Below are 23,919 nucleotides of genomic sequence, written 5' to 3' on the forward strand. Positions count from 1 at the left end.
TCAGGTTTATGTCCTGAAGCATGACGTCTCATTTTCCTTCCTACTAGCATATGAAAGAACGCTAGTCCTTGAACTTGCCCTCACTAGCACAAGTAACCCCTTTGACTTTAATGAATACTTCTGCATGTACTGTTCTACACACTTGAATAAGATTTTTCAGGTTAGGCCATTAATTTGCATAGCTCCAATTATCCAGTCTCTGATCTCCTGTAAAAATGGATCCACAAATTATCCTGATGTTCTGCATTAAGGTATTTCTCAGTTCTGATGGAGGCATTTATTCTCTCCTGTGCAGAGCAATGTAATTATCTGAACCTCAAATCATATGTTTGCTCTGCCAAGAAAAGCGCGTTGGTTATGCTTTAGTGCTGACCTTTAGAAATGATTGTGCTCATGTCTTAGAGGGTTGCTTCCAGCACCACTTAATTTACCTTGTAACGGCCAACGTAGGTTTGTATTTTAAGCTTAAATCACTGAGCTTTGCTTTCTGTGTGTGTCTTCAGCTGAGTGTCCCCAGCCACAGGAAGGAACTTGGAACAGTTCCCTTCTTTCCAGTGGTTTAGTTTGTTAAAAAGAGAAGTGGTGAGGGCCGTGTGATTGCATCACAGAACTTCATTGAGACTCTGCTGTTACCATTGAATCATTGGGAAAGAGAATGTGAATGAGTTAGCCAGACAAATGAAGCCCCGTATGATCTAGGAGGACATCTACATGGGGTTCTTTTGGGTAACAAATGTTATAGGATCATCACATCCCAGTCTGGTTTGGGTTGGAAGGGACCTTAAAGCTCACCCAGTTCCAACCCCCTGCCACAGGCAGGGACACCTTCCACTAGAGCAGGCTGCTCCAAGCCCCTGTGTCCAACCTGGCCTTGAACACTGCCAGGGATGGGGCAGCCACAGCTTCTCCGGGCACCCTGTGCCTCAGCAGATATCAAAATGGGTGATGTCCCCTGAAGAAGACTTTCCTTGAAGAACAAGTTAACATGAAATGAGGTTACTGCAGACCTTGCACTGGTTTAAATGAACTTAGACTGCAGAGTTCTTGGGTATAACCAGCCTTACCTTTGGGCTATAGCTTCTCCCCAGGTGACAGTTACAGTGCCCAGCAGCTCCTAATGAAGTTTGATGCCATGAATCAAATGTGGGAGAGCTCTACAGAGCTTTGCAGCATGATCTTGTTTAACTGAACTTTGGCGAACCCAACGGCAGTGGGTTAGCCAACAATGCCAGTGCTCTGTTCTCTTCCTAGAACTGAATGTGGTTTGGGGTACTTTTCCCCTTGCACTCTCACCTACAGGGAAGTGAGGAGCTGTCAGATACCTCCCCTAAGGCTGAATACCTGCAAGTGTCAATGCCAGGGTTTGCCTCCATGGGGAAAGCCAAATTCTTCAGTGGCAGAACATGCCTGCACTCAGTCCCAAGGAGTGATTGCAGCTGGAGCCAAGCTTGGGTACATGCCGCAGCACGGCACTTGGCTCCAGGCTGTGTGTCCATGTCTGTTCTCCAAGTCTGGTTTCTTACAAGCCCCTTTGAACTCACTGCATTTGGAATTGTGCTGTTTATTGGTTGCTGTGCCATTGCAAATCAGCTCTGGTGGGTTCACATTCCCTGCCACAGCATAGGTGTGCTCAACTGGGATTTCAAAGGACGCTACTGTTTGCTGTTACAGAACCTTTAGCACTGGGATCTGGGAATATCTCCTGCTTTCACTGCTAATTCGAAGGCCTTGGATTCTTACCAAGACCTTTGGGTGCTGAGGCGCTGGCACAGGGTGCCCAGAGAAGCTGTGGCTGCCCCATCCCTGGCAGTGTTCAAGGCCAGGTTGGACACAGGGGCTTGGAGCAGCCTGCTCTAGTGGAAGGTGTCCCTGCCCGTGGCAGGGGTTGGAACTGGGTGAGCTTTATGGTCCCTTCCAGCACAAACCATTCCATGATCCTATGATAATTTAAACATTTGGAATGTCTTGTTTGCTTGAGTGAACATAAAAAACCCAGGTCTTTTGTCACGGGGACTGCACAGTTGTGGAGGACCTGGAACGTTGCTATGAAATCCTAACTCCCCTTCCAAAAACGTATCTGGGCAACTCTGGAGCATGAATCCAAGTTTCTTATGCTGTTGTCATGCCATAAATACTTGATAATGCAAGGGGATTTAGCTGCCTGACTCCCACATTCAAATGAAACAACACTGCTAAATACCTACATATTGTGCTGAGTAATTATGCCCAAGTGTGTGCTAATAGCCCTAATTAGTGTGTTGTCAAATAATGTTGATGCAAAGACTTCAGCACAAACTATGTAATGAGGCATAATGCCTGCCAATGACTTGCTCCTTCTGGTTTTTAATGGCAAGTCTTAGAGTCATTCTTCCCTGTGAGAGTGCTGAGGCTCTGGCACAGGGTGCCCAGAGAAGTTGTGGCTGCCCCATCCCTGGCAGCGTTCAAGGCCAGGTTGGACACAGGGGCTTGGTGCAACCTGCTCCAGTGGAAGGTGTCCCTGCCTGTGGTAGGGGGTTGGAGCTGGATGAGCTTTAAGATCCCTTCCAGCACAAACCAGTCTGGGATTCTGTGGTTTTAGCAGCAACATTAAGTACCCTCACAGAGAAGTTGCAGCTCAGTCCCCTCCTAGATCATGTTCCTATACCAGCACCCCTGTACTTAGAGTGATGCTTTCAGTTGTCACCTCCTTCTGTCACTCGCAGCTTCAGCCTGCAGAGATGTTGGTAACTAATTTCTTTTCCATAACTGGTGAAGGTTTCCACACGATGCCAGCATTGCAGGTTTGGGGTTGTCTTGGCTTTTAATTCCTTAGAGCTTGGTTGCTCCTGGAAAAAGAGAGTCTTTGTCTAGAACTGTTCAGTTGAATAGAAAGAAAAAAGAGCAGGTTTTGTTCCATCTAGGGCAAATTCTTTATATATCTATTTTAACTGAGAGCAATTTTGTCACCTCTGCTGCAGGCCTTGTATATGACACCTTGATGCTGAAACACCAGTGTACCTGTGGAAACACCAACAGCCACCCAGAGCACGCGGGGCGCATCCAGAGCATATGGTCCCGGCTGCAGGAGACGGGTCTTCGCGGCAAGTGTGAGGTCAGTAAAATACCAACCAAAGGGGATGAGGTGGTTGGGGGGAGGCTGGGAAAACAGAGAGTTTGGATTTGTCTGGCTGATCCAGCTGCTGGATTATGAGCATTTGTGGGGGGGCTGTTTTCTGGTCCGGATGGTTTGTACCACGCCTGGTGCTCAGGCTGTTGACTGCTCGCTGGATGTGCAAACTTTACACTGCATCCTGGATTGATGTTTTTATAGCTCCTGCTCTTGGCAGTGTTTTGCCATATGTGGCCTAAATTTAATCCATTCCTCGATGACTGCTTATGCTTGTGTCTGTGTGTATGTCAGGAGTACTTTGCTAGTGAGCTGACTGTTCCTGGAACATTGGGGAATGCTCTTGCCCGATGATGCCATGAAGCTGCTTCTGTGATTTTCAGTCCTATTTTGGTCTGAAAATATTTCCAGTCCTGCAATTTCAGTCCTGGAATTCCCAACCAAGTGTTTATATTTGGTTGCTCCAAAATGCAAGAGCAAAATATGAAGCAACTGTGCTAATTGTTATCACTTCAGTCATAAAGGAGAAGCTGTGGAACAATAAGTGTGTATTTCTGTGGTTTAATAACTTTATTAATACTCTTTGGTATGTAATGGTCAACCTATAGTAAAGCTACTGTAAAAAGAATGAGGGTGGAGGATGTAATTAAGCACTATCACATCACGAGAGGTTAAATTAATTGATGTATTTTAAGAGCAAGGGGAACATAAAGTTTAGATACTAAAATACAAGGATTAATGACTAATAATCGTGGTTAATGACTATTAATATTGATAACTAAAAGCGGAGGTCATAAATTAATGGTAGTGTGTAATCATTGATTCTTTGATCATCTGAAGGGCCTGAAGCACGCAGTATGTTTGAGTTATGGCTGGGAATATTCCCTGAGCAACCAGAAAAGGCTTCCACTGGGTGGCAGCACTGCCCCTGGCTAAAGTTCCCCCAAGCCCTGCAGACAGCCCGGAAGAACCTGAAACCCGTTTCTGTCTATGGAGGCCCTTTTCGATGGATTTAGGGATGGTTGTTTGGGACACACAAAAGGAAAACGTACCCCACCGCTGCCTAACTTCTCTGTTCAGGAGCAGTGCGAGTTGCCTGGTCTCTTAAATGTGTGTTGTAGATGTTGTCTGATGTGCGAATTCTTCACTGTGTGATCCCAGGCAACTGTTATTTGCCTTAACTTTGGGTAGTGCTCCAGCTGGAGTTGTTCCTGACGTTCGCCTGCTTCCCACCCATGTTTCTCTTCTGCTTGTTGCTGACATTCAGCCTTATTTGTCAGAAAATAAGTGATAAAACCATAGAACCCCAGACTGGTTTGGCTTGGAAAAGACCTTAAGCACATCCAGTTCCAGCCCCCTGCCACAGGCAGGGATACCTCACACAGTGACGTTATCTTTTCTGCCTTAATTCCTGGGTCGTCTTCTCTCCACCTTCCCTCAAGGTCAAACCTGCCATCTCAGGTTAACTAGCTGCTCTAAAAGCACTCATTTCTCTCTCTAGTTAGCTTTTCCTTTATACCCACGATCTCCTACTCCAGCCTTACTTAACTGTATTAATTTCGTTCTTTAACCTTTCTCTGTTTCTCCTTCTCCTTTCTACCTCCACGCTTCATTCTTTTGGTCTTGATTTTCTTCTTCTTCTTTCTCTTTTCCTCACTTTCTGCTGTTCTTGACCCATGTCATTCTTTTCCATGTTTGCAAAGCCTTTTGGTCACTTCCCTGCCCTTCAGAGGCTTTCTGAAGCTTCTCAGCTGGAACCTCTCTACCAGCAGGCAGAGAGGACAATATAGGTTTTTTCTTCAGTGAAGATTATCTCCACATCAGACACACTTGCATGGCAAGGGGACAGCTTTTAGACACAAGTGATCTCTGCTGCTGGGTTTAGAGCATGAGCGTGAGCTGTTGGCAGTGCCTGGGACCAAGGATTTGCCACAAAGACAAGAATGCTGTAGACTGGACATGTAGAAAGTCTGAGTTGACAGGCTGAAAGAGCTAGGCTGGTTCAGATGAAAAGGCTCCTTAAAGGGAGACCTTAGAGCAGCTCCAGTGCCTAAAGGGGCTACAGTAAACCTGGAGAGGGGCTTTGGACAAGGACCTGTAGGGACAGGACAAGGGGAATGGCTTTAACCTGTCTGGGATTCTGTGAAAGTTTAATTCTGTGGGACATACTCCATTACGTGACCAATTTAAAAGGAATTTTGAAGTCTGACCTATTAATTGTGACTACACTGAATAATTCTATTACTTTTTCAAATCCCTCTTGCCTATGCCAAGCTCCATGCAGGACAACATGAGCTGTGCCTGCTATCCCTACCCACAGTAGTGTGCATGTGGTGTGTGAACTTACCAGAGGTCTTTATATGAGGAGAGTGACACTTCCCTACCAATGCAGCCTGCTAGGTATCTACATTGGGTTTTATGGATTAGAACTGCTCCATCTGCATAACAGCCCTACTGGCACTTGGAAAGAGGTGAGCATCTTCAGTGTTAATAGTAGGTCTGCAGCAATGAGCAGCAACACCTGGATTCTAACACTCAGAACTTTGCCAGGCTGAACACTGATGTGTTTGCTGAGCTGCTGTTTCATTCTGTGTTCTGTCCTTTGCTGGATTTGCTGACAGACACATCTTCACTGTCGCAGGACCTTTGCCCTGTGCCTCAGATGTGAAGAGTCACTTAAGTAAACCCAAGGGCCTTATGTGAAAATTGTGATTTATGTTGTTTCATCCATTCCTTGCAATTCATATTTGTAAAAGGACAATTTGAACTCTGTCATTTCCTTATTGTCACGTTTCCCCTTCCTTCCTTAGCAGCCGTTTGCTGTGATCCATGAACTGGTATAGCTCGATTCTCTTGGTTGCAAGTAGTTGCTTGGCACAGATTAAAAGCATAGGAAATAATCCCATACACACAGTGTGGGATCAGATGAGTCTCCCCTGGATCCCTCTCATCTTAACAGCTCTTGTTTCCCCTATGACTGCATGCTGGAAAGAAAGCCCAGCTCTGCTTTCTCATGCAAGCTCCAGCAGTTCTGGGTGTCTTTTCTCCTGGGAATGTTCTTTTGGTGTCTCTGTTGCCAGATTTATGGTGTGATGGGTAAGAGTCTGGCAGAGTCGCACGAGCTTAAAGATGTCCCTTTGGAGAGAAAGCAGTTGTCCAAAGTTGGTGACAGCTGTGGTTTAGGGTATTGCTTGTTTAATTAAGTTCAATTTAATCAAGTAGTTTTATAAAATACAGCAATTACTCTGGTGGACGTTCAGAGTTTCAAAGCAACAATTCTTGAGGCAGTCTCCATTGAAGACTCTGCCTCCCAAATGCAGACCTGCACTTGTGGTGTACTGGGATCCTCCCACCAGCATCAAAAGCAGGAGGAAATCTATAGGGTTTGCTGGGTTTTGGATGTCACCAAATCCCCAGGCTCCTCAACCAGGATGGGAAAGAACAAGATCTTCAACTGGGGTCCACCTCCAAGCACTGGCAGCAATGCTGTGTTGTTTAAAGGTTTCCCATCAGAAGTGTGTATGAGGTGGTGGCAATGGGAAGTCAAGTCTCTGGAGAGAAGCTTGTAGCTGTTTTCATGGCCCTTTGTGGCTTTTGGAGGGCCACAGATGGGACAAGGTGTGGCTCGTGGTCACTTGAGGTTAGGCAAAGGGGAGTGTGTAATATGGAGTAAGCAAGCGCCAAAGGCAATGCAAAGCCTCAAAGGTAAGAATATCAGGACTTAAGAGCTCTTAGAAAACAAGGAACTGCTCAAATTAGGAGCACGGGGGGCAGGCTGAACTGTAGGCTGAGGTACAAGTCATGATGGGTCTGGGAACAGGAGTGAGGAATATGTTCTCTGTATATATGTTCTCCATATATGTTCTCCAACTTTATTCTGGGCGGGGGGTGGGGGGTGTTAATTCATTTTCCAGATCTCTTGTGTTAGAGCCAAGGACAAAGTTTGTGGCTCATGAGGTGGGAGATGAGAAAGGTGCAAAAACCTCTCAAGCACCATCATTTCTAACCAGACAGGGTTTGCTTTGCTGTTTGTAATACATAGCTTTGGTTCAGTAAGTAGTAGCTTTATCTTTGCATATGTTTTACTTGCAGCACTGAAGGAAGTTCTCCATCCACTCCCAGTTCCTATTTAGTTATGGGTGTCACGTGCAGGAGAGGATGGCATTGAGAACCCTCCTAAAGAGGATGGATGTCTTGGTAGGGCCACCTCCTTTAAACGGGACCTGGGGAGCTGAAGCTGTTTGTGTCCATGGAAGTGCTGGCATCTTACTGGGACAGGCTGTAGTTCTTCTGGTGCCTTCACATAACACCAAGGCATACAGAATGCTATTTCTGTACATCCCCTAAATGTAGGAGCTGAAAATGGGTCAGTACATCTTGTTCAAAGGAACAGAGTTGGCATGCAGGTTAGAGGGAAGCTGTAAAAGCCTCTAAGGGGGGGATTGAGGCAGGCTTATCATGGACAAAAAAAAAGAAGACAGGATGAAAGTTCCCGAGGGATTTAATTTGCCAGGTATTTCTATCCCTTCTTGGATCTAGGGTTTTTGTGGTTATTGCCTCTTTAATGGGATGCTGCAGTTTTGCCTCATCACTGACCTCAGGAAGCCTAGGTAGTGGAGCAGAGCATAGAGGGAAGGAAAGAGGAAGTGGAGAGCAGGAATGCCACAATGGAGGAGCAAAGTGCACGAGCATCCTGCTGGGCTTTGATTTCTGCTGTCTTATGCCTCAGACAGGTTTGCACCAGCTCTCAGGAGCAAGATGCTCTTGACCTTCTCTTCAGAACAAGTTTCCCATTTGAAAGCCTGTTCTTCAGAGGAGCGTGATTTCTTTTTTTCCCCCCATTTTTTTCCTTTAAGGCATCAGGTTTTGTTCTTATTAGAGCTTCAACTTCTCCAGGAAGGTGGAAGTCTGGCTTTGAGGCAGCCCAGGTGAAGGCAGTGAAGGAGGTACATGTGATCCTGCAAGGATTGCATGGATATGAGCTGCGCAGCAGGATGCTCAGTCCTGAGACTTATGTTTTGGGTGACCCTCAGACCTCTGTAAGAGGCTTTCAGAGCCTTCCAGCGTTCTGCTGTTAACTAGTTATATTTTGTTGTTTGTTTGATCCAGAGGAGGCCACGGAGATGCTGCAAGGGCTGGAGCAGCTCTGCTCTGGAGCCAAGCTGAGAGAGCTGGGCTGGTTCAGCCTGGAGAAGAGAAGGCTCCTTAAGGGGAGACCTTAGAGCAGCTCCAGTGCCTAAAGGGGCTGCAGGAAACCTGGAGAGGGGCTTTGGACAAGGGCCTGTAGGGACAGGACAAGGGGAATGGCTTTAACCTGCCAGAACAGGGGAGATTGAGATGAGCTCTTAGGCAGAAGTTCTTCCCTGTGAGGGTGCTGAGGCGCTGGCACAGGGTGCTCAGAGAAGCTGTGGCTGCCCCATCCCTGGCAATGTTCAAGGCCAGGTTGGACACAGGGGCTTGGAGCAACCTGCTCTAGTGGAAGGTGTCCCTGCCCATGGCAGGGGTTTGGAACTGGTTGAGCTTTCTATGTAAAAAGATGACTTTCTATGTAAAGCTAATATTTTGAATAAGGGACTAAACCAAAATCTGCCTTACAATCAATTTTTCCACATAAGAACCCATTTTAGCTCTTTGCTGGCTGTCTTTATGATTTCCTAAGGAAAAAGTTCTTTAATGAGAGTTATCAGTGATTTCATCACTCCTTTTCTTTCCTCTTTCAGTGCATTCGTGGAAGGAAAGCAACTCTAGAAGAGCTGCAGACAGTCCACTCTGAAGCCCATACACTGCTGTACGGCACAAACCCTCTGAACAGACAGAAACTGGACAGCAAGAAACTTCTAGGTATTGCCTCCTTCCTCACCTCTAGCATTCACACTGCTGTAGCCCTGCTGGGCACTGACTTGGTGATAGCAGTATGAATGCATCCCCAGGCAGTTCCCAAAAGAATCCTTCCCATCTCCATTCAATGTCTGCTCAAGAGCAGTACAAGAAACACCTCCCTTTCTTCAGGTAGATCCCTGAACCCTGATAGCCAAAACTTTGATGCTTCAAAACCTAAAAGGAGGTTTCCCTTGAGGAGGAAAGGTGATTCAGATGTTTTCTTTTATGCTTGGACACTCTTCTCTACATGTTAGAAAGTTGCCCATTGCTAGGTAGGAACTGGTACACCATAGTAGGGACCTGCAGCACCAACCAGCTGCATAGACATCAATAAAAGGCTGTCATTTTCTATAGATAAACAGCAAGAATAATAGGGGGCTCTTAGTCTTGCATTTGATTTGGCTTAAGATTGTTTATCTCTTTCTCTGGACACTATCTCTTCCTGAAGCAGGGCTGCATCTGTCATAAAATAATGGCATTTTCCCTGCAGAAAACATAGGGAATGGTTGTTCAGATAACCAGCACCCCCCAGCAACCAAACCATGTTGATTCCAACACCTCACCTCTGTGGAGTCATCATTATCTCCCTTTGTTCCTTTGTGATAAGCTTGAGGGGCAGTTTGGGAAGTTCTTGTGTGAGGGTCAGCAAAAAGACACTTCTGGAACCTCGAAGCTGAGGAAGTTTATTTTTGGGATTAGCTTGACTTTGGACAATATAAAAAGAGGATTAACTTGATGGCCTGCAGGAAGGAGTAGTCACAGCAAAAGAGCTGGAAAGATTTTGCAGCGTATTCAGTATGTACATTAGATCCCCGAAGAGGAAAGCTATTAGCCTGTTGGTTAAACATGGAATTAGCACTGTATTTATAGCTAATTTGCCACCTCTTTAAAATCCAGAGAAACAAAAAGTAGATACATCTGGCTGAAAAACTGCACAATTCATATGTAAAGTTTAAAGCATTTATGCTTTCATATCCTTGATAGTGTAAAACTCTAATAAGAAGGTCAGGTCCCCAGGATCTCCAGTAGAAAGGGCTTTCCAGTAGCTCTTAGCTGAGCTTAGACCTTGTTTCCCAAACCCACTTGGCAGCATTTTAGCCTTGAGCTGCTAGCAGTAGGACTCACTGCCAGTTCACATGACCGTCTTTACCCAGACAGTGATGGAATACTTCTTCCCACTGCCCAGTTGTTGTCCTGTTGCACACTGAGCTGTGCATGGGCCACACTGACACTTGCGTTGAGCACAGAGCTTGCAGGGAGAGCACACAACTTCACACCATTCAGTTTGGCTGACAGGCAACGAGGCAGAAGAAGTTGATGGCTTGAAAGACAACCAACATTAAGGCTTTGAGAAAAACAAGACAATCTGGAGGGCTCATTCTGCATCTGTAAGAGGTTTCACATCACTTTCTGGGCTTGCAGATGAGCAAATCATCCTCCAAATTCTGCAGAGTTATAAACTGGATCCTGAAACAAGAACACGCTGTCTCATGTCCATCACCGCCCTACGTGTATGATTTGTACATGTACCTGGCTGAGACGTGTGCACAGCACCCAGGGAGAAGTTCTGCTTTGGAAGCAGGGTAGGAAGGGTGATGCTGGCCCTAAAACCAGTTTGTTAACTTGATGACTTCCACAGTGCTGGAGCTGAGCAAGGGGAGCAGCCAGTGATGTGCTGGGGAAACCTCCCTGAGCAAAGGTGAGCAAGCCTGCAAGCAGCCGCTTCTTCAGCCTGTTGAGAGTTTAAGAGGCTTTTAAATTTACAAACCAGCTTTCCAGGGTTCTTTTAAATACATTAGAGGTTAAATGTGTGGCAGGTTTGAAGTCTGAGACCAAAGCTTTGTGTGAGGCTCACATATGCAAATAGAAGTTTGTTAGACCTGAGTGCCTTGACATATGTACCACTCTGGTGGCTGACTCCATGTTTGCCTTTGATATGTCCATAAGGAAAAAAAAAAGCATGAGAGACCTCAGCCTAAAAGGAAGAGCTTGTAAAGCTAGGGGATGTTTCTTCTTAAGCTTCTGCAAATGCAAAGGGGGATATCTCTTCATCCAGCAGCTCTTTAGGAGAAAGCAGGAAGGGAGTAGATAGGTCAGGGGCTTCAGAATTGTAAGCTGGCTTCCTTGTGGCTCTGCTGATTCCTTTTACTGCTGCACTTGTCCTGTAGCTCCCTACTTCTGAGTCTTACTCCTTTCTCAAAGAGAAAAGTCTATAGAAGAGACTTTCAACAGAAGCCCAGCACTGATGTTGAAGTTACTTTCCCCTAAATGGGCCCTGAGCATCACGAAGATCTGCTTTGCTATGGTTTATTGGCTGGATTTGAACATGGTGGCCTTCAAGGCAGCTTGCACAGCTCTACCCCTGGAGGTGTTGCTAAAGCCTTTGGAAGTCTGAGGATGGAAAATAGGAATCCATCTCTCATTTGGCAGTGTAAAGCTTTGGAACCTGTTGAACAAGTTTAAACTTGGGCAAATAAGGCTGCTTTTAATTTGGAGAGAGCAATCAGAAATTGTTTTCAAGAAGATAAATATCGAAGTAATGGCTGGATTAGCAGTGAAGGATGTGACAGGAGGTCCGAGGCAGGATGATCTAAGAACTTTCATGTGGATCTAATCAGAGAGTGAATCTTGCTGTGCACTCAGATTAATAATACACATGCATTCACTCTGCTGTCAGTCACAGGGGGTAATGTATGTGTCTGCAATGCGTTTGACACCAGCATGGTCCTTGGCGGCGTCTGTCTGCTGTCATGTCTAATTCATGCTCTACAAAACTGGTACTTAGCATTTAAGGGAATTGATTCTTTCAGTATAGACATGACCAGCACAAGAACCTGATTTGGTGAGAGAAAAATCCAATTCAACCAATTTATTTCACCATTAACTTTAAATAGGTCTCAAGTCAATGAAATTCGGGCAGTGTATTCCACATCTTTTACAGTGTCTGCACGCACAGATTTCCTTCTCCCTCTTTGCCTGGGATGTGTAGGCAAGTGCACAAGTCGTACATGGAGGTTGGTGATGGATGTGAGACAGTATGTGCTTGTTTCAGTGACCGGTTTGTAAACCATGGAGGGTGATTTGCTCATCTGCAAGTGATGTGAAAATTGTTACAGATGCAAAATGAGCCCTCCAGATTTTCTCTGTTTTTCTCCCAAGTTTTAGTGTTGGTTTTACTCTTAGTTGGAACCCGTTTGCTTTGCTTTACCACTGGTTTATTTTCTTGTCTTCCTCTTCCCTGTGCTCCAAAGTTTCCTAGGAACAGCTGATGACAAATAATGAGGGTGGGTTTATGATTTCCTGTCCTCTTTCAGTTGAAAGAAGTTAAAATGTTCATGCTGAGCAGTCGTTGGTAGCATCTCAATCATTTATAGGCAGCATGACTGCTTGAGACGTAGGACAGCACACAAACCTTGCATAAAAAGCAGTGATTTATAGAAGGCTTTTATACTGGGAAGGCTTTTAAATAAGCCCAAGTGTGTACATTGTGTATGGATGCATTGCAGTGGGTTGGCTGTGTGCTTCCTGAGAACTGTGTTTGGAAAGTTTGCGGCATTGCCATCAGATTGGGGCAAAATGTGGTGAACTTTGACTTCTTGACTTACAGGGTCCCTTTTTTGGTTGTTTTCCTACAGGTTCCCTAACATCGATGTTTGTCAGGCTTCCTTGCGGTGGTGTCGGGGTGAGTCCTCTCTTTAATGTGTAAATAACGTCCTGTTTGTTCTCCCCAGTCCCATTGGTACCAAAACTCCTTGCTTTGCATTCCAGCCAGTGGGTAATTGCAACCAGATGTCACCCATAAACAGGGTCTGCCTGGGGTGCGGGGTTGCAGCGACAGCCTCACGTGCCTTTCTTCAAAAGCAGCATGAAGATGTTGGAGCTATTTTGGAGCACTGAAGTGTGTGTGACATTCATAGGCATGTTTTATCTCTGGCTTTTAGGAGGAGAAACCTCATTTCCCAGGCAGTCATGTTTAATGGCTTAGAGGTTACTAGATTTGAAGGCAACCTTTACATCCAAAAATGCTTTCGGCATAGAATGCAGGATGTGCTTTTCATGCTGCTCGTGCCGTGTAGGTGTTTCATCTTCAGTATTTGTACTTCAGAGCTGCCTGCCTCCTCCTGCAGGTGGAAAACATATTAAGCAAATACTGATATTGAAGGACAGTATTGGGGAAGTGCCTGTAAATAGCAATTTGCTGCGTTTGGGTCTGGGCTACATTACTGTCCTCGAATGTAATGTCTCGCAGGTTATGTAGCACAAGGGTATTGCAGGCTTCAATATTTGGCATCTACCTCCAGGACAATCACATGTGGATTCGGAAGGAGGTGACTAAAATATCCCTCCATTCATCACAGCAGAGCTAAACATCAGTTTTGATGTGTCAAGAGTCTGTCTAATAAAGCAACTTTCTCATTGTTTGTTCCCATAAGGCTGAAAACCCCCAATGCCATGCAAATACTTTATGTCAAAGGTTTATGTTGTTGTTCTTTGAAGCCTGAAAGCTTGAAAGTTTCCCTTTCAAGTCAGACTTTCTGCTCTAAAGTTTCTGTGCAGGGTGACAGTGGAGAAAATCCCAGAGAGCAGGAAGGGGAAAGAATGAAAAGAGACAATAAAAGCCATTGTGTTTGAAACCTCGCAGTGGTGGTTCTTAGGCATAATTGTAGCTCGTGAGTTGAATTTGGAGGTCTGGATTCTGTTATGGAAATGAAACAAAATTGTTTTCTTCCTGAGTCTTTGCAAAATCGCTGCTTTGAAAATTATCCCGTCAAAAAAGGAGGGGGAATAGAAAAGAAAAGCCCAAAACAAGAATAATCGGCATTTATTCCTACCGCCACGCGGGGAGAGATTTCATTCTGTATTGTAAATATGCTGCAGCCTCCTAATTCATGGCAAATTTTTGGCTGGAGTTTCAAAGGGTTGCATTTACTCTGCCCTGCAGTCAGGCATGCCATTCAAAGCAAAAATTATCATTTGCAAATGAAGGCTGAAGGGTAACAAGTCGAGACAGTGCCTGAGCCTAGCGCGGGCCCACAAGTCTTACATTAAATCCCAAATCAAGGCAGGAAACGCCATGGTGCTGGTATTATTGATAGGCTCCTAAGGAAGATAGAGTTTGCAGTTAACTTGCTGGTTAAATATTCAATATTCACTATTAAATAAGCCATTTGCTGTCTTTTGCCCAGTGCTTTAGCAGTCTTAGCGGATAATTCACATGTTTTCTATGTAAAGCTTTTTAAACCCAGTAATTTACTAATAATAATAGAATGGCTTGGGTTGGAAAGGACCTTAAACCTCATCCAGTTCCAACTCCTGCCACAGGCAGGGACACCTTCCACTAGAGCAGGTTGCTCCAGGCCCCTGTGTCTGACTTGGCCTTGAACACTGCCAGGGATGGAGCATTTACCACTTCTCTGGGCACCCTTGCCAGTGCCTCAGCACCCTCACAGGGAAGAACTTCTGCCTTAGATCTGACCTGAACTTCCCCTGTTTCAGTTTGAACCCATCACCCCTTGTCCTGTCATTGCAGTCCCTGATGAAGAGTCCCTCTCTGCATCCTCGTAGCCCCCTTCAGACACTGGAAGCTGCTCTGAGGTCTCCACGCAGCTTCTCTTCTCCAGGCTGAACAGCCCCAATGTTCTCAGCCTGTCTCCATACAGGAGCTGCTCCAGGCCCTGAGCATCCTCGTGGCCTCAGCTATGTGATAGTCAGATTTATTCATTAAAATGGCTTTCTGTTGCTCTGCTTGGATTTCCTTCCCCAGTTACCTCAGTGACTGTTTGTGTACTGGTGCTGCTTTCATGGTTGGTGCAGGAAAACATCATCTTCACTGGTATGGGGATAAATATTATACTATAAATATTTAGATATTATATATGATATAAGTATTATACAATATTATCTATAGTATATAATATATACATCTGAGCTGTATATTTGTAGGGAAAATGAGGCTATGATACCAAACCATTGGCTAGAGCATAGTGTGCTTCACTTTTCTACATCCTGTGGATGGGTTGGAGCATAGACCATCTCCTTTGGGGTCAAAGATCCATGCAGTGAGCTCATGGAGTCCTTTCCATCCTGTTTTATACTGTCTTTCAGAGTGTGAGATGAGTCAAGAAAGTGGGCTGAGCGGTGTGGTGTGGTTACTGAAGAAGCAGAGGGAAAGCTGTAGCCTTTGTTAGCATGCCAGTACTGTGAGACAAGCTGCTCTTAATTTGATTTGCTATGAGAACCTGTTGGAAGCAGCCCTGTAGTGGGAACTTAGTGCAGCCATAGAGCACGCCTTGCAGGAGCAGCTGAAAACCAAGTTCCTTTCTGCACCAAAGATGGGTTTGAGACAAATATAATTTCTTCTTTTTTTGAGGAAATCAGAAAAGGGAATTTAAATGAATCAGAGCCGAGGGTAAAGCATCAGTTAGGAAGGATTTTAGTGGAAGAGGAGGTGTCACGTAAATGTGAGAAGTTTCAGCATGTGAATGCTGCTGGGAGCTAAAGTGCTTGTTGTGGTGTAATGCAATGATTTCAAATTGTTCTAGCGAGAGAGTTTAACTGGTGTTTTTCTGCTGTTGCTTGCCAGGCTCTTTTCAGACTGCAAGGTGGCCAGATAGCTCTTCTATATGGATGGGTTTCTATATGTTGATGGAGTTTTATTTAGAGATTGCCATGTTAGCCGACCATTACTCATTGCTAAGCAGTCATCAGTCCCTGTTTTCTCTTCTGCTTCAAAGCTGAGAAGGTTGTGGAGAGGCAGCCCTGGTGCTGAGAGAAGTTTGAGTAGGATGCAGTCGCTTTGTGGTGGTGATTGTTTCCTGGTAGTGAAGGAGCATGAGGTCTAAGTGATGATCAGAGCATCTTTAGGACATGAGCTTGACCACAAATGGTTTGCAGCCTGGGTTTGAAGAAGAAGAGATTTATTTCTTCCCTGTGAGGGTGCTGAGGCACTGACACAGGGTGCCCAGAGGGGCTGTGGCTGCCCCATCCCTGGCAGTGTTCTCATAAGTAAGTGTCCTTTGCTGGTGTTATTAAGCAAATGCTGATGGTCATCAAAGCAAAAGCTGCCTGCAAAGAAATAAGGGTGATGTTATGTTAATGAGAACCTAAATAGTGATGTAGCACATGAAATTCAGTGTTGGACACAAAATAATGCCTGTGGGTAGGAGAAGGACTGGCCTGGAGCAGGTAAAAGCTCAATGATTGCTTTGTAATTCAGGAGCTGAAAGTGTCAGATAATATTATGGTCTGGAAAGCTTGAAAGCAGGTTCTTTTCCTGCAAACAATTAAACACTGTTGTCTTACTTAGGGACTTTTATGTAGATTAAAAGAATAGATGGATATGAAAGGCAGTGGAGGGCAGTTTGTGGGGAAGAAGCCCATGAAGAGCTGTTAAGAGACAGGATGAAGTCCTGAGTTCTTACCAGCCAGCAAGGCAAAGCAACTTAAAGAGAGTGAAGGAGCAAGAAAAAGTTTAGAGCAAATTGCTTCATCACACAGCACCTTTCAATCTCTCTCTTTAAAAATGAAGTCACAGTGGCTTCAAGTCTATGAGAAAAAGGGTAAATTTGTTCCCTGGTGCTTGGAAACTCTTCGTCAATTCTTTCTCCTCACTGGTTTCCTTAATACAAATGAAGCCTTGACATTGCTGTAGCTGACACTGCCAAACCTCCTCCCATCTGTAGGCTTCTGATCATAGCAAGAATGGGAATAAAGCGCAGAAGCACTTATCTCAACAGATGTGAGCTCTGATTTAAGCAACAGTAATTTATTCCTACTGTTCCTCAGCAGCACCTGCAAGTGCACTGCTTGGGACATTACCTTAGCTTCTCTGCAGCACATGCTCTTTCCTTAATGTATGGCTTACGTGCACCATTACCTAATCCAGGATAATTAGAAGAAGATTTTTGGGCAAGGAGTTCAAGCTTTGAAAAGCAGATTTGTATCCAACTTCTTGAAAACACTCAAAGACTCAATGTTATGGTAGCTAATAACTTAGTTTTGTGTGAATATTTTCTTCTTCCATAGAATGGAAATGAGAAGAAACTAATGAGCCAGTCTTAAAAGAACAAAATAGGAATGTGCTTAGGAGCAGGAGGAGATGTGGTTAGGTAAAGACAACTCACTGGCAGCACGGATAATGTGCGCTGCTGTTGCCTCAGCGTGATGATAGAGAGTAATGAGGGAAGAGAGCAACTCCTTTGCTTCTCTTAGCTTCAGACACTGCAGAGCAGCACTACAACTTGTCTCTACCTGTCCCTAGGCTTAATTTCTTATCTGCATAGCTCTTCAGCTAAAGAAATAATGAAACCTTTTATAAGACGCTCATTTCACTTTGAAGGAGCTGCACATGAGTGTATAGAAGGGTATGCAGTGGGAGTAGGAACCTTATCATGTATATTAATGAAGACTTCCAGTTTATAAGGAAGGACAAAGTCTTTTGGTTTTCACCTTGAAGCATCTTAGGCATTGCTCATAGGAGAGAGCCTGTGTCAAGCTGTTGACCCTTCCTGTTCTGCATTTCCTCATCATTTGCTAATAATGGTATATGCTGTGAATGTTAAGAGCCTCCGGCAGGTCCCAGGCACTGAATTCTCTCTCCCCACCTTTAAAGGAGCCTTCTCCTATGGGCTTATCAAACAGAAAGAGCAGCTTCTGTATTAGAATGAGCAAGGCATTATTACTCTCAAGAAGAGGAGTGTGCTGACCAGGACAACTGCTCCTCATCCAGTAGCAGCAGATGTGGAAGACTCAGTATCTCTGACATAGTTGTATCCTCCAGCTTAGGAATAAAAAGAGGGATATACGCTGTTGGATCCACACACGGCAAGAAATATGCTTCCCCTTTCTGTAAAGTCCTTCCAGATGGTAAGCCTTGATGTGCAGTCCCAGCAACAACTCCTGTGATGGCAGCTACATCAAAGAGCTCATAGGCAGGGAAAGCCAAATAGCGTCTCGCCTGTAATGAACTTCAGAGTTCAGGAATGATGGAGGGGTCAACAGCATCCTGTGCACCAAACAGCAGCAGCTTCAGAGCTGGAGAGCAGTCCAGCTCCGGGCCACATTAATAACATTTTTCACCATGGCAGAGTCTGCACCCCCCCCCCCGCTGTGGAGCGCTGATGGCTTCAGCGGGACTGTTCAAACACTTACAGCCTCACAGATGATGAAGTGCTGCCTTGGAGGAGGGCCCAGTGGTCTCCAGACATCTATTCCAGGGGAGGTGGCTGGGTGTTAAATCCTTATCTTGGAGATGCTTGCATGCAGGATGGGGCAGTGGAGAGCTTGCAGGTAGCAGTGGACATCTCTGTGTTGGGAGCTGAGTGTGGGGGCATGGCAGAGCCCTTGACTTTGGCTTCTGGATCACAGGTGGAGTGCTTTTGTCCAAGCACTTCATTTCTTTCTGGCCCTTTAAACCCATCCTGTGTTGCCCTCCGTTAAACCAGGTTTGGTGCCTGGTTTCTGCAGGTATCAAAGGGCCTGAACATAGCAGCGCTTGTCTCAGGCACTGGTGACTTTGGCAGGCTTTATAAAGGGGAAGGCTGGCACAAACTGATGTCTGAGGAAATCCAAGGGTCTGTTGGTCTCCTACGTAAAGCCATGCTTTGGACATGTGAATTGTGGTGTTCTGTTTCTATTCCTCTGGTACCTCACAGTGAATGAGGATAGCCCTCAGCAATTCTGCATCCATGGAAGGGGCCTGATACTTGCTGTAGCCAGGCAAAAGCTACCGGTGTCCTGCAGCACTTTTTTTCAAGACCAAGATGAGTTAGATATGCTTAAAGATGGGTTAGATATGCTCAAAGATGGGCTAGGTAAGTTCAGAGGTGGGTTAGATACTCTCAAAAATGGGTTAAATAGTCCCAAAAATGGGTTAGATACTCTCATAGCACAGATAGTCACTGTAGGGCTTTTCCACCAATGCAGTGGCTTTCCTCAGTCTGAGACAATACATATATTGGCAGCATTACTGCACAGAGATGGCTTTCTGGTGTCCTTCAAATACTTTCTTGGTTTACTGTGACTTCAAAAGCATCCTCAGGGCAGATGCTGCCAGAAGCCATGCCTGATAACAGACCTGGGACTATTTCTACTGGCTTTAGCACAGCTGTGGAGGAGGTGGGAACAGTCTCCTATGGGGCATCTCCAGTGAGCAGACTGGATGCCAGACAAAACAAATCATCTCTTTCTTGCCTTCTCTGTTGACATTGTTTCCATAAATAAGCTCAACAGCTTATTATCTGCAGACTTACCTTGTTGGGATGAATGGGGTAAAAGCCAATGCTTGTCACTTTGTGTTGAAACTAGGACATGATCTCATAGAATAATGACCTGGGGATGTCAGCAGAATGCCTTGCATTGCCTCTGGCCTGTTTTGCATGTTTTTGGAGGGGAAACCATAGAGGACTGTGGTCTTGTCAAGTATGGAGCATGGAGGTAGATGTCTGTAGTCAGCAGCTCGATGGTGAAGGTCTGTTAGCTTTGATGAGACAGGGTTGAAAGGATGGCTCCCCAGGGAAGCTGCTGGCAGCATAACTTTATCCTGGCAGTCCTGGGCAGGCATCTTTTAAACATCCACTATTAAACATCCTTTTTATTGTGTGTGTTTTATTTTATAGAATCATTGAATGATTTTGTAAACCTTTTTATTTCATCTGGGTTTAGTTTCCTTCAGCAATTAAAAAAGAAATATTTATACAGTGGTGTTGGTAGGAGTTACTGGTTGGAGACACCTGCAACTTTACAGTGCTGGAGATGCTGAGTTTGCTCCTCTGTTACAGCATTGACCCTTTAGCATTGCAGAGCTGTTGGAAATTATCATCTCTCGAGTGCCATTTGGTTGGATGGACACACAGTAGTGGTGATGTTACGCTCATGAGTGGGGTCCAGCCCTGGTACTGCCTACACCAGTCCTGCAACCTAATGCATTTAAATTTAATGTGTTTAATGCATTTATGCATTCAGTACAGAAGAAGAACTTTATAAACTGTGGGTCTCTGTTTCCTGGTTGTCCTTGTTGCTCCTTAATGTGTTTCCTGTGTGTCTCCCTTAGGTTGACAGTGACACCATTTGGAATGAAGTTCACTCGTCTGGTGCCGCTCGCCTGGCCGTGGGCTGTGTCATTGAGCTCGTTTCCAAAGTAGCCACAGGAGAACTGAAGGTTGGTATGAAAATAACACTTGGCTTTGATATAGGCTCTGTACAGGACTCTGCTCAGGGCTGTGATATGCAGGAGGTCCAGTTAGCTTCATTTTAATGGCACCATCTGGCTTTAGTCATAAAAATCCTGAGGAATATCAGCAAGTGAACAACAGGCTTCTGGAGAATGTTCTTATGCGCTGATTAAGAGTAAGAAAGAAACCAGAGCACAAAAGAAATCACTATTCCGGCATTATCTGAGGGTCTTGTTGTTGCCTTCAACCAGCCCCTTTGCTGTTTCAGTGACCTCATGAAGACTTTCTCTTTCCCTTGAATAAAAGGAAATGCTGCACCAACCAGTTTCTGTACCATTCGTGTGGATGTTTTTCCCTCCAAAACGAGGGAGAGTGAGAAAACTATCAAGAACAACTGCATAGTTCCAAAGCAGAACTAATGCTTCCACTCTTGGTGCTCTAAGCCTTCCTTTCTGTCTCTTCTTCATTATGTTTCATGTGTAGAATGGATTTGCTGTTGTTCGGCCTCCGGGTCACCACGCAGAAGAGAGCACACCCATGTAAGTATGCATATGTGCTTCAGTGTTTGTCTGCTGTGGGAGCTGCAGCTGGAAATAAGGGAGTTGGTTAGGTTTTCATTCCAGAACGTCTTGCTTATTGGTATGTAAGACACTTTTATAGTCAAAGCTCCCAGTGATTCTCTGGAAGCGGGCAAGATCCTGCTTAGTGATTTCGGGTGGATATTTTTGAGCCAGAATCAGCACTAGAGTCATGCTTTGAAAAAAGAACTGATGCTTTTATTTGCTTTAACCTCTTGAATTGTTTTATATTCAGTGTTGATGGCTTGTCCGATGTGAAGAAAACAAGGGTACCCAAGTAACAGTGGTAATAGCAAATATAACTGTGTCGTGTGGTCACAACACTGAATTCAGAGTAGGAAGGCTTCACATAGCAAAAGCTCAAGTTGACCATCTTGCATATGTTTACTATAGCAGGGCTTTTGCCATCAGACTGTTCTCAGATCAAGGTCCTGTGTATAAATCATGTTGGCTTTGTGTATCTGGCTTAACATGTGATGAAGTTCCATGTTTTGGGTGCTTCAGCACTCTTTGGTGGGAGATGTGTGCTTGCTGTTGAGTTCTTCTTGACCCAGCATTGAGCACTTCTATCTTCCAGGGAGGAAAGAGTCGAGAGCAGAAGAAATCTCTTCCAAATGTGTTATATCGAGATGATAGATGCACTGGGACCAAGGGCATGTAGAATTAACACCTCTCCTTTCCCTCTCGTCACCTCCAGGGGGTTCTGCTATTTTAACTCCGTGGCAATCGCAGCCAAGCTGCTCCAGCAAAGACTGAACGTTAGCAAAATCCTCATAGTGGACTGGGTGAGTAAATGCCTGTTTCTACCCTCCAGGGAAGCAGGTGGATATTGTTCTGGGGTTTTTATCTTGCAAGGGCAACCCTGGCTTTATCAGGCAGGGAAAAACAAATGTTGCCTATGGTCTGCAAGCCAAAATCTGGGGTTTTTCCAAGTTTGGGGCTTTTTTTCATCTAAGTGTTTTAATAAAAGAAAAATTCCATACTTTTGAAAATAAAATTGTAATTAATAATTGCTTTCCTAAACAAGCCCATAACGCAGTCTCTAGGATGGGTAATAGCAAAGCATGCTGCATTATGGTTATTTATTAATGAAGATTTCGACCCAAAGTGTTACGATCCATCCCAGCTTTCTCTTCAAGATGTGAGGACCAGCTACTGAGAGGGACAGGCTGTCTGGCATGACTTGACATGGATCTGGGTGGTCTCAGTGTCCTGCCTCTAGGCCAGGCAGTTAAAAGTGATCTCTGCATTGGAATGAGATGTATTTATATGGCTGTGAAGGCATTTGAGTTGCTAGGTATCAGCCATGAGTTTTTGTGATATTGCCACATATCTCCCACGGGCTAGACCCACAAGTTAAGATGAATGCCTTTGGCTTTTTGACTTACTGGGTGGACATCCTTTTCCTCACTTCCCACCAACTGGTTTTCATGTCAGGAAGGGGCATTTTGAAGACCTGTCTTGTTACAGACCCCATTTCTGTGCCAAGTAGAAATGCAGTATTGGATCCAGGTAATAGGTTTGTGTTGTTTAACCTTGTTGGGTCCAACACAAGTTTGCTGGGCACTTGTATCAGTGGTTGCCCCATAGACTCATTAAAGATGCAAACTTGGGGTAACTCATGAAGTGTCTCTCCACCCCCCAAGACGGATATGAATCCAGTTCTCTCCATCCAAGTAAATTGAGCTTATCCTCAGTTTTGATACACATTTAAGATTGTGTTTACCCCAATTTATCCCATGTGTTAAACAAGGAGTGTAACCTGAAGCCAGCTGTGCAAAGCAGGTTACTCTCATTTCCAATCAGCTGCTTCAGCTGTAAGAGAGAAGCACAGAAAATGAAGCACAGCAGCAAAGAAAACCCCTCTGAATCCCAAGTTTGGTGGTTTTAATCTGCATATTGACTAAGTACTAACCTCCTTCATATAATGCAATCTCTGTCCCTGAAGGATGTTCACCACGGGAATGGTACTCAGCAAGCTTTCTACAATGATCCTAATGTTCTTTATATTTCACTACATCGCTATGATGATGGGAACTTCTTTCCAGGCAGTGGTGCTCCCGATGAGGTAAGAGCATGGATTGGCATAGCATCCATCTGTCTTTAATAGGACTGGCTATGGGCTGTGACTCAGGTGCCTCCTAGCATCTTCAGGAGGCTCTGCCAGGCTCCTGCCACCACTCCCGTGCTCATGCTTGTTAGTGCCCCTTTGGGAATGTATCTCTTGGGTTTGTGTGTTTGGTGCCTTCTTGTCCAAGTCCTAACAGCCGTGAATGGCGGGATTTGAGCACTGGTCACTTAGGCTACTGGGCCAATTCCATCAGTTCCTGGTGGCATCCTCACAGCCTGCAGCAGAAGGGCTGGGCCAGTGCAGTTGGGAGGCCTTTCTCCTTGAGCTCTGGATGAATGCTCCTACATCCATTGCATCCTTCCTTTCCCTCTAGGTTCGCAGGAGATACTGACCTTCCAGAGTGATTTTATCAAAGAGAAATGATATGAAATACTTAGTTTTGGATACTCCGAGGCACACCGGGTTACATCTGAAAACTAGAGTTCTGGCCCTGTCAGTTCTATGTTTTCCAATTCAGCAAACATCCATGTTTCCATTTTGATCCCTAAAGGAACTCAAACGTAACATGATGATCTTAAAAGTGTTTTCCAGCCTAGTTGATTCTATGATACTGCTTCATTCCCTTGTTTGTGGACTGCTGTTATAGTGAATAAACAGCAGTCCTTTGCATCAGGCTTAATTTCTGCTTCAGGATATGCAAAAGACCTACTTTTTGGCTGACCTTTTAATGCTCTTGTAATCTGTCTTACAAAACACCTACTGTCATAAAAGAAACACACGACTACACCATCTATTCCAGATTTAACCATTTATATTATTTTTAATATGTCATTCCAGACCAAATGAAGCCAAGACTAAAACCAAATTCAGTTAAAGCAGCAGATGGCTAAATAAGCCACTGTGGATGGGTGAATCCCCTGGGGTTTTTGTACCAGTGGTGTTTGCACCAATACAAGGGAGAATGTGCACTAACAGCCCTGGAGCTTTATCTAGCCTGAATCAATACCTGTGTATTGTAGAACACCTTAATTTTTGGTTTTCAGTTTAAATTCTGTTTTCATATGCAGAGATGTCAAAACCAACCCCACAGAACACAAGCAGGGTGTGTAGGAG

General features: G+C 44.9%; 1 protein-coding gene across 15 annotated transcripts in view; it reads left to right on the top strand.

The window, feature by feature from the left end:
* HDAC4 (histone deacetylase 4) overlaps positions 1-23,919 on the top strand; it is a 214,683-nt gene that overhangs the window by 167,204 nt on the left and 23,560 nt on the right. For all 15 annotated transcript variants that reach the window (XM_061460072.1, XM_061460055.1, XM_061460048.1 and 12 more), the window contains 7 exons: positions 2,958-3,091; positions 8,827-8,947; positions 12,622-12,668; positions 20,037-20,144; positions 20,641-20,696; positions 21,433-21,520; positions 22,684-22,803. In XM_061460072.1, coding sequence (XP_061316056.1) covers positions 2,958-3,091; positions 8,827-8,947; positions 12,622-12,668; positions 20,037-20,144; positions 20,641-20,696; positions 21,433-21,520; positions 22,684-22,803 — 674 coding nt within the window. The remainder of the gene's footprint in view (positions 1-2,957; positions 3,092-8,826; positions 8,948-12,621; positions 12,669-20,036; positions 20,145-20,640; positions 20,697-21,432; positions 21,521-22,683; positions 22,804-23,919) is intronic.

Source organism: Pezoporus flaviventris, unplaced genomic scaffold, assembly GCF_033815535.1.
Source record: "Pezoporus flaviventris isolate CSIRO_AGI_PZ_B2104156 unplaced genomic scaffold, CSIRO_AGI_Pfla_v1 ptg000001l, whole genome shotgun sequence".
In the NCBI taxonomy this organism is placed as follows: domain Eukaryota; kingdom Metazoa; phylum Chordata; class Aves; order Psittaciformes; family Psittacidae; genus Pezoporus; species Pezoporus flaviventris.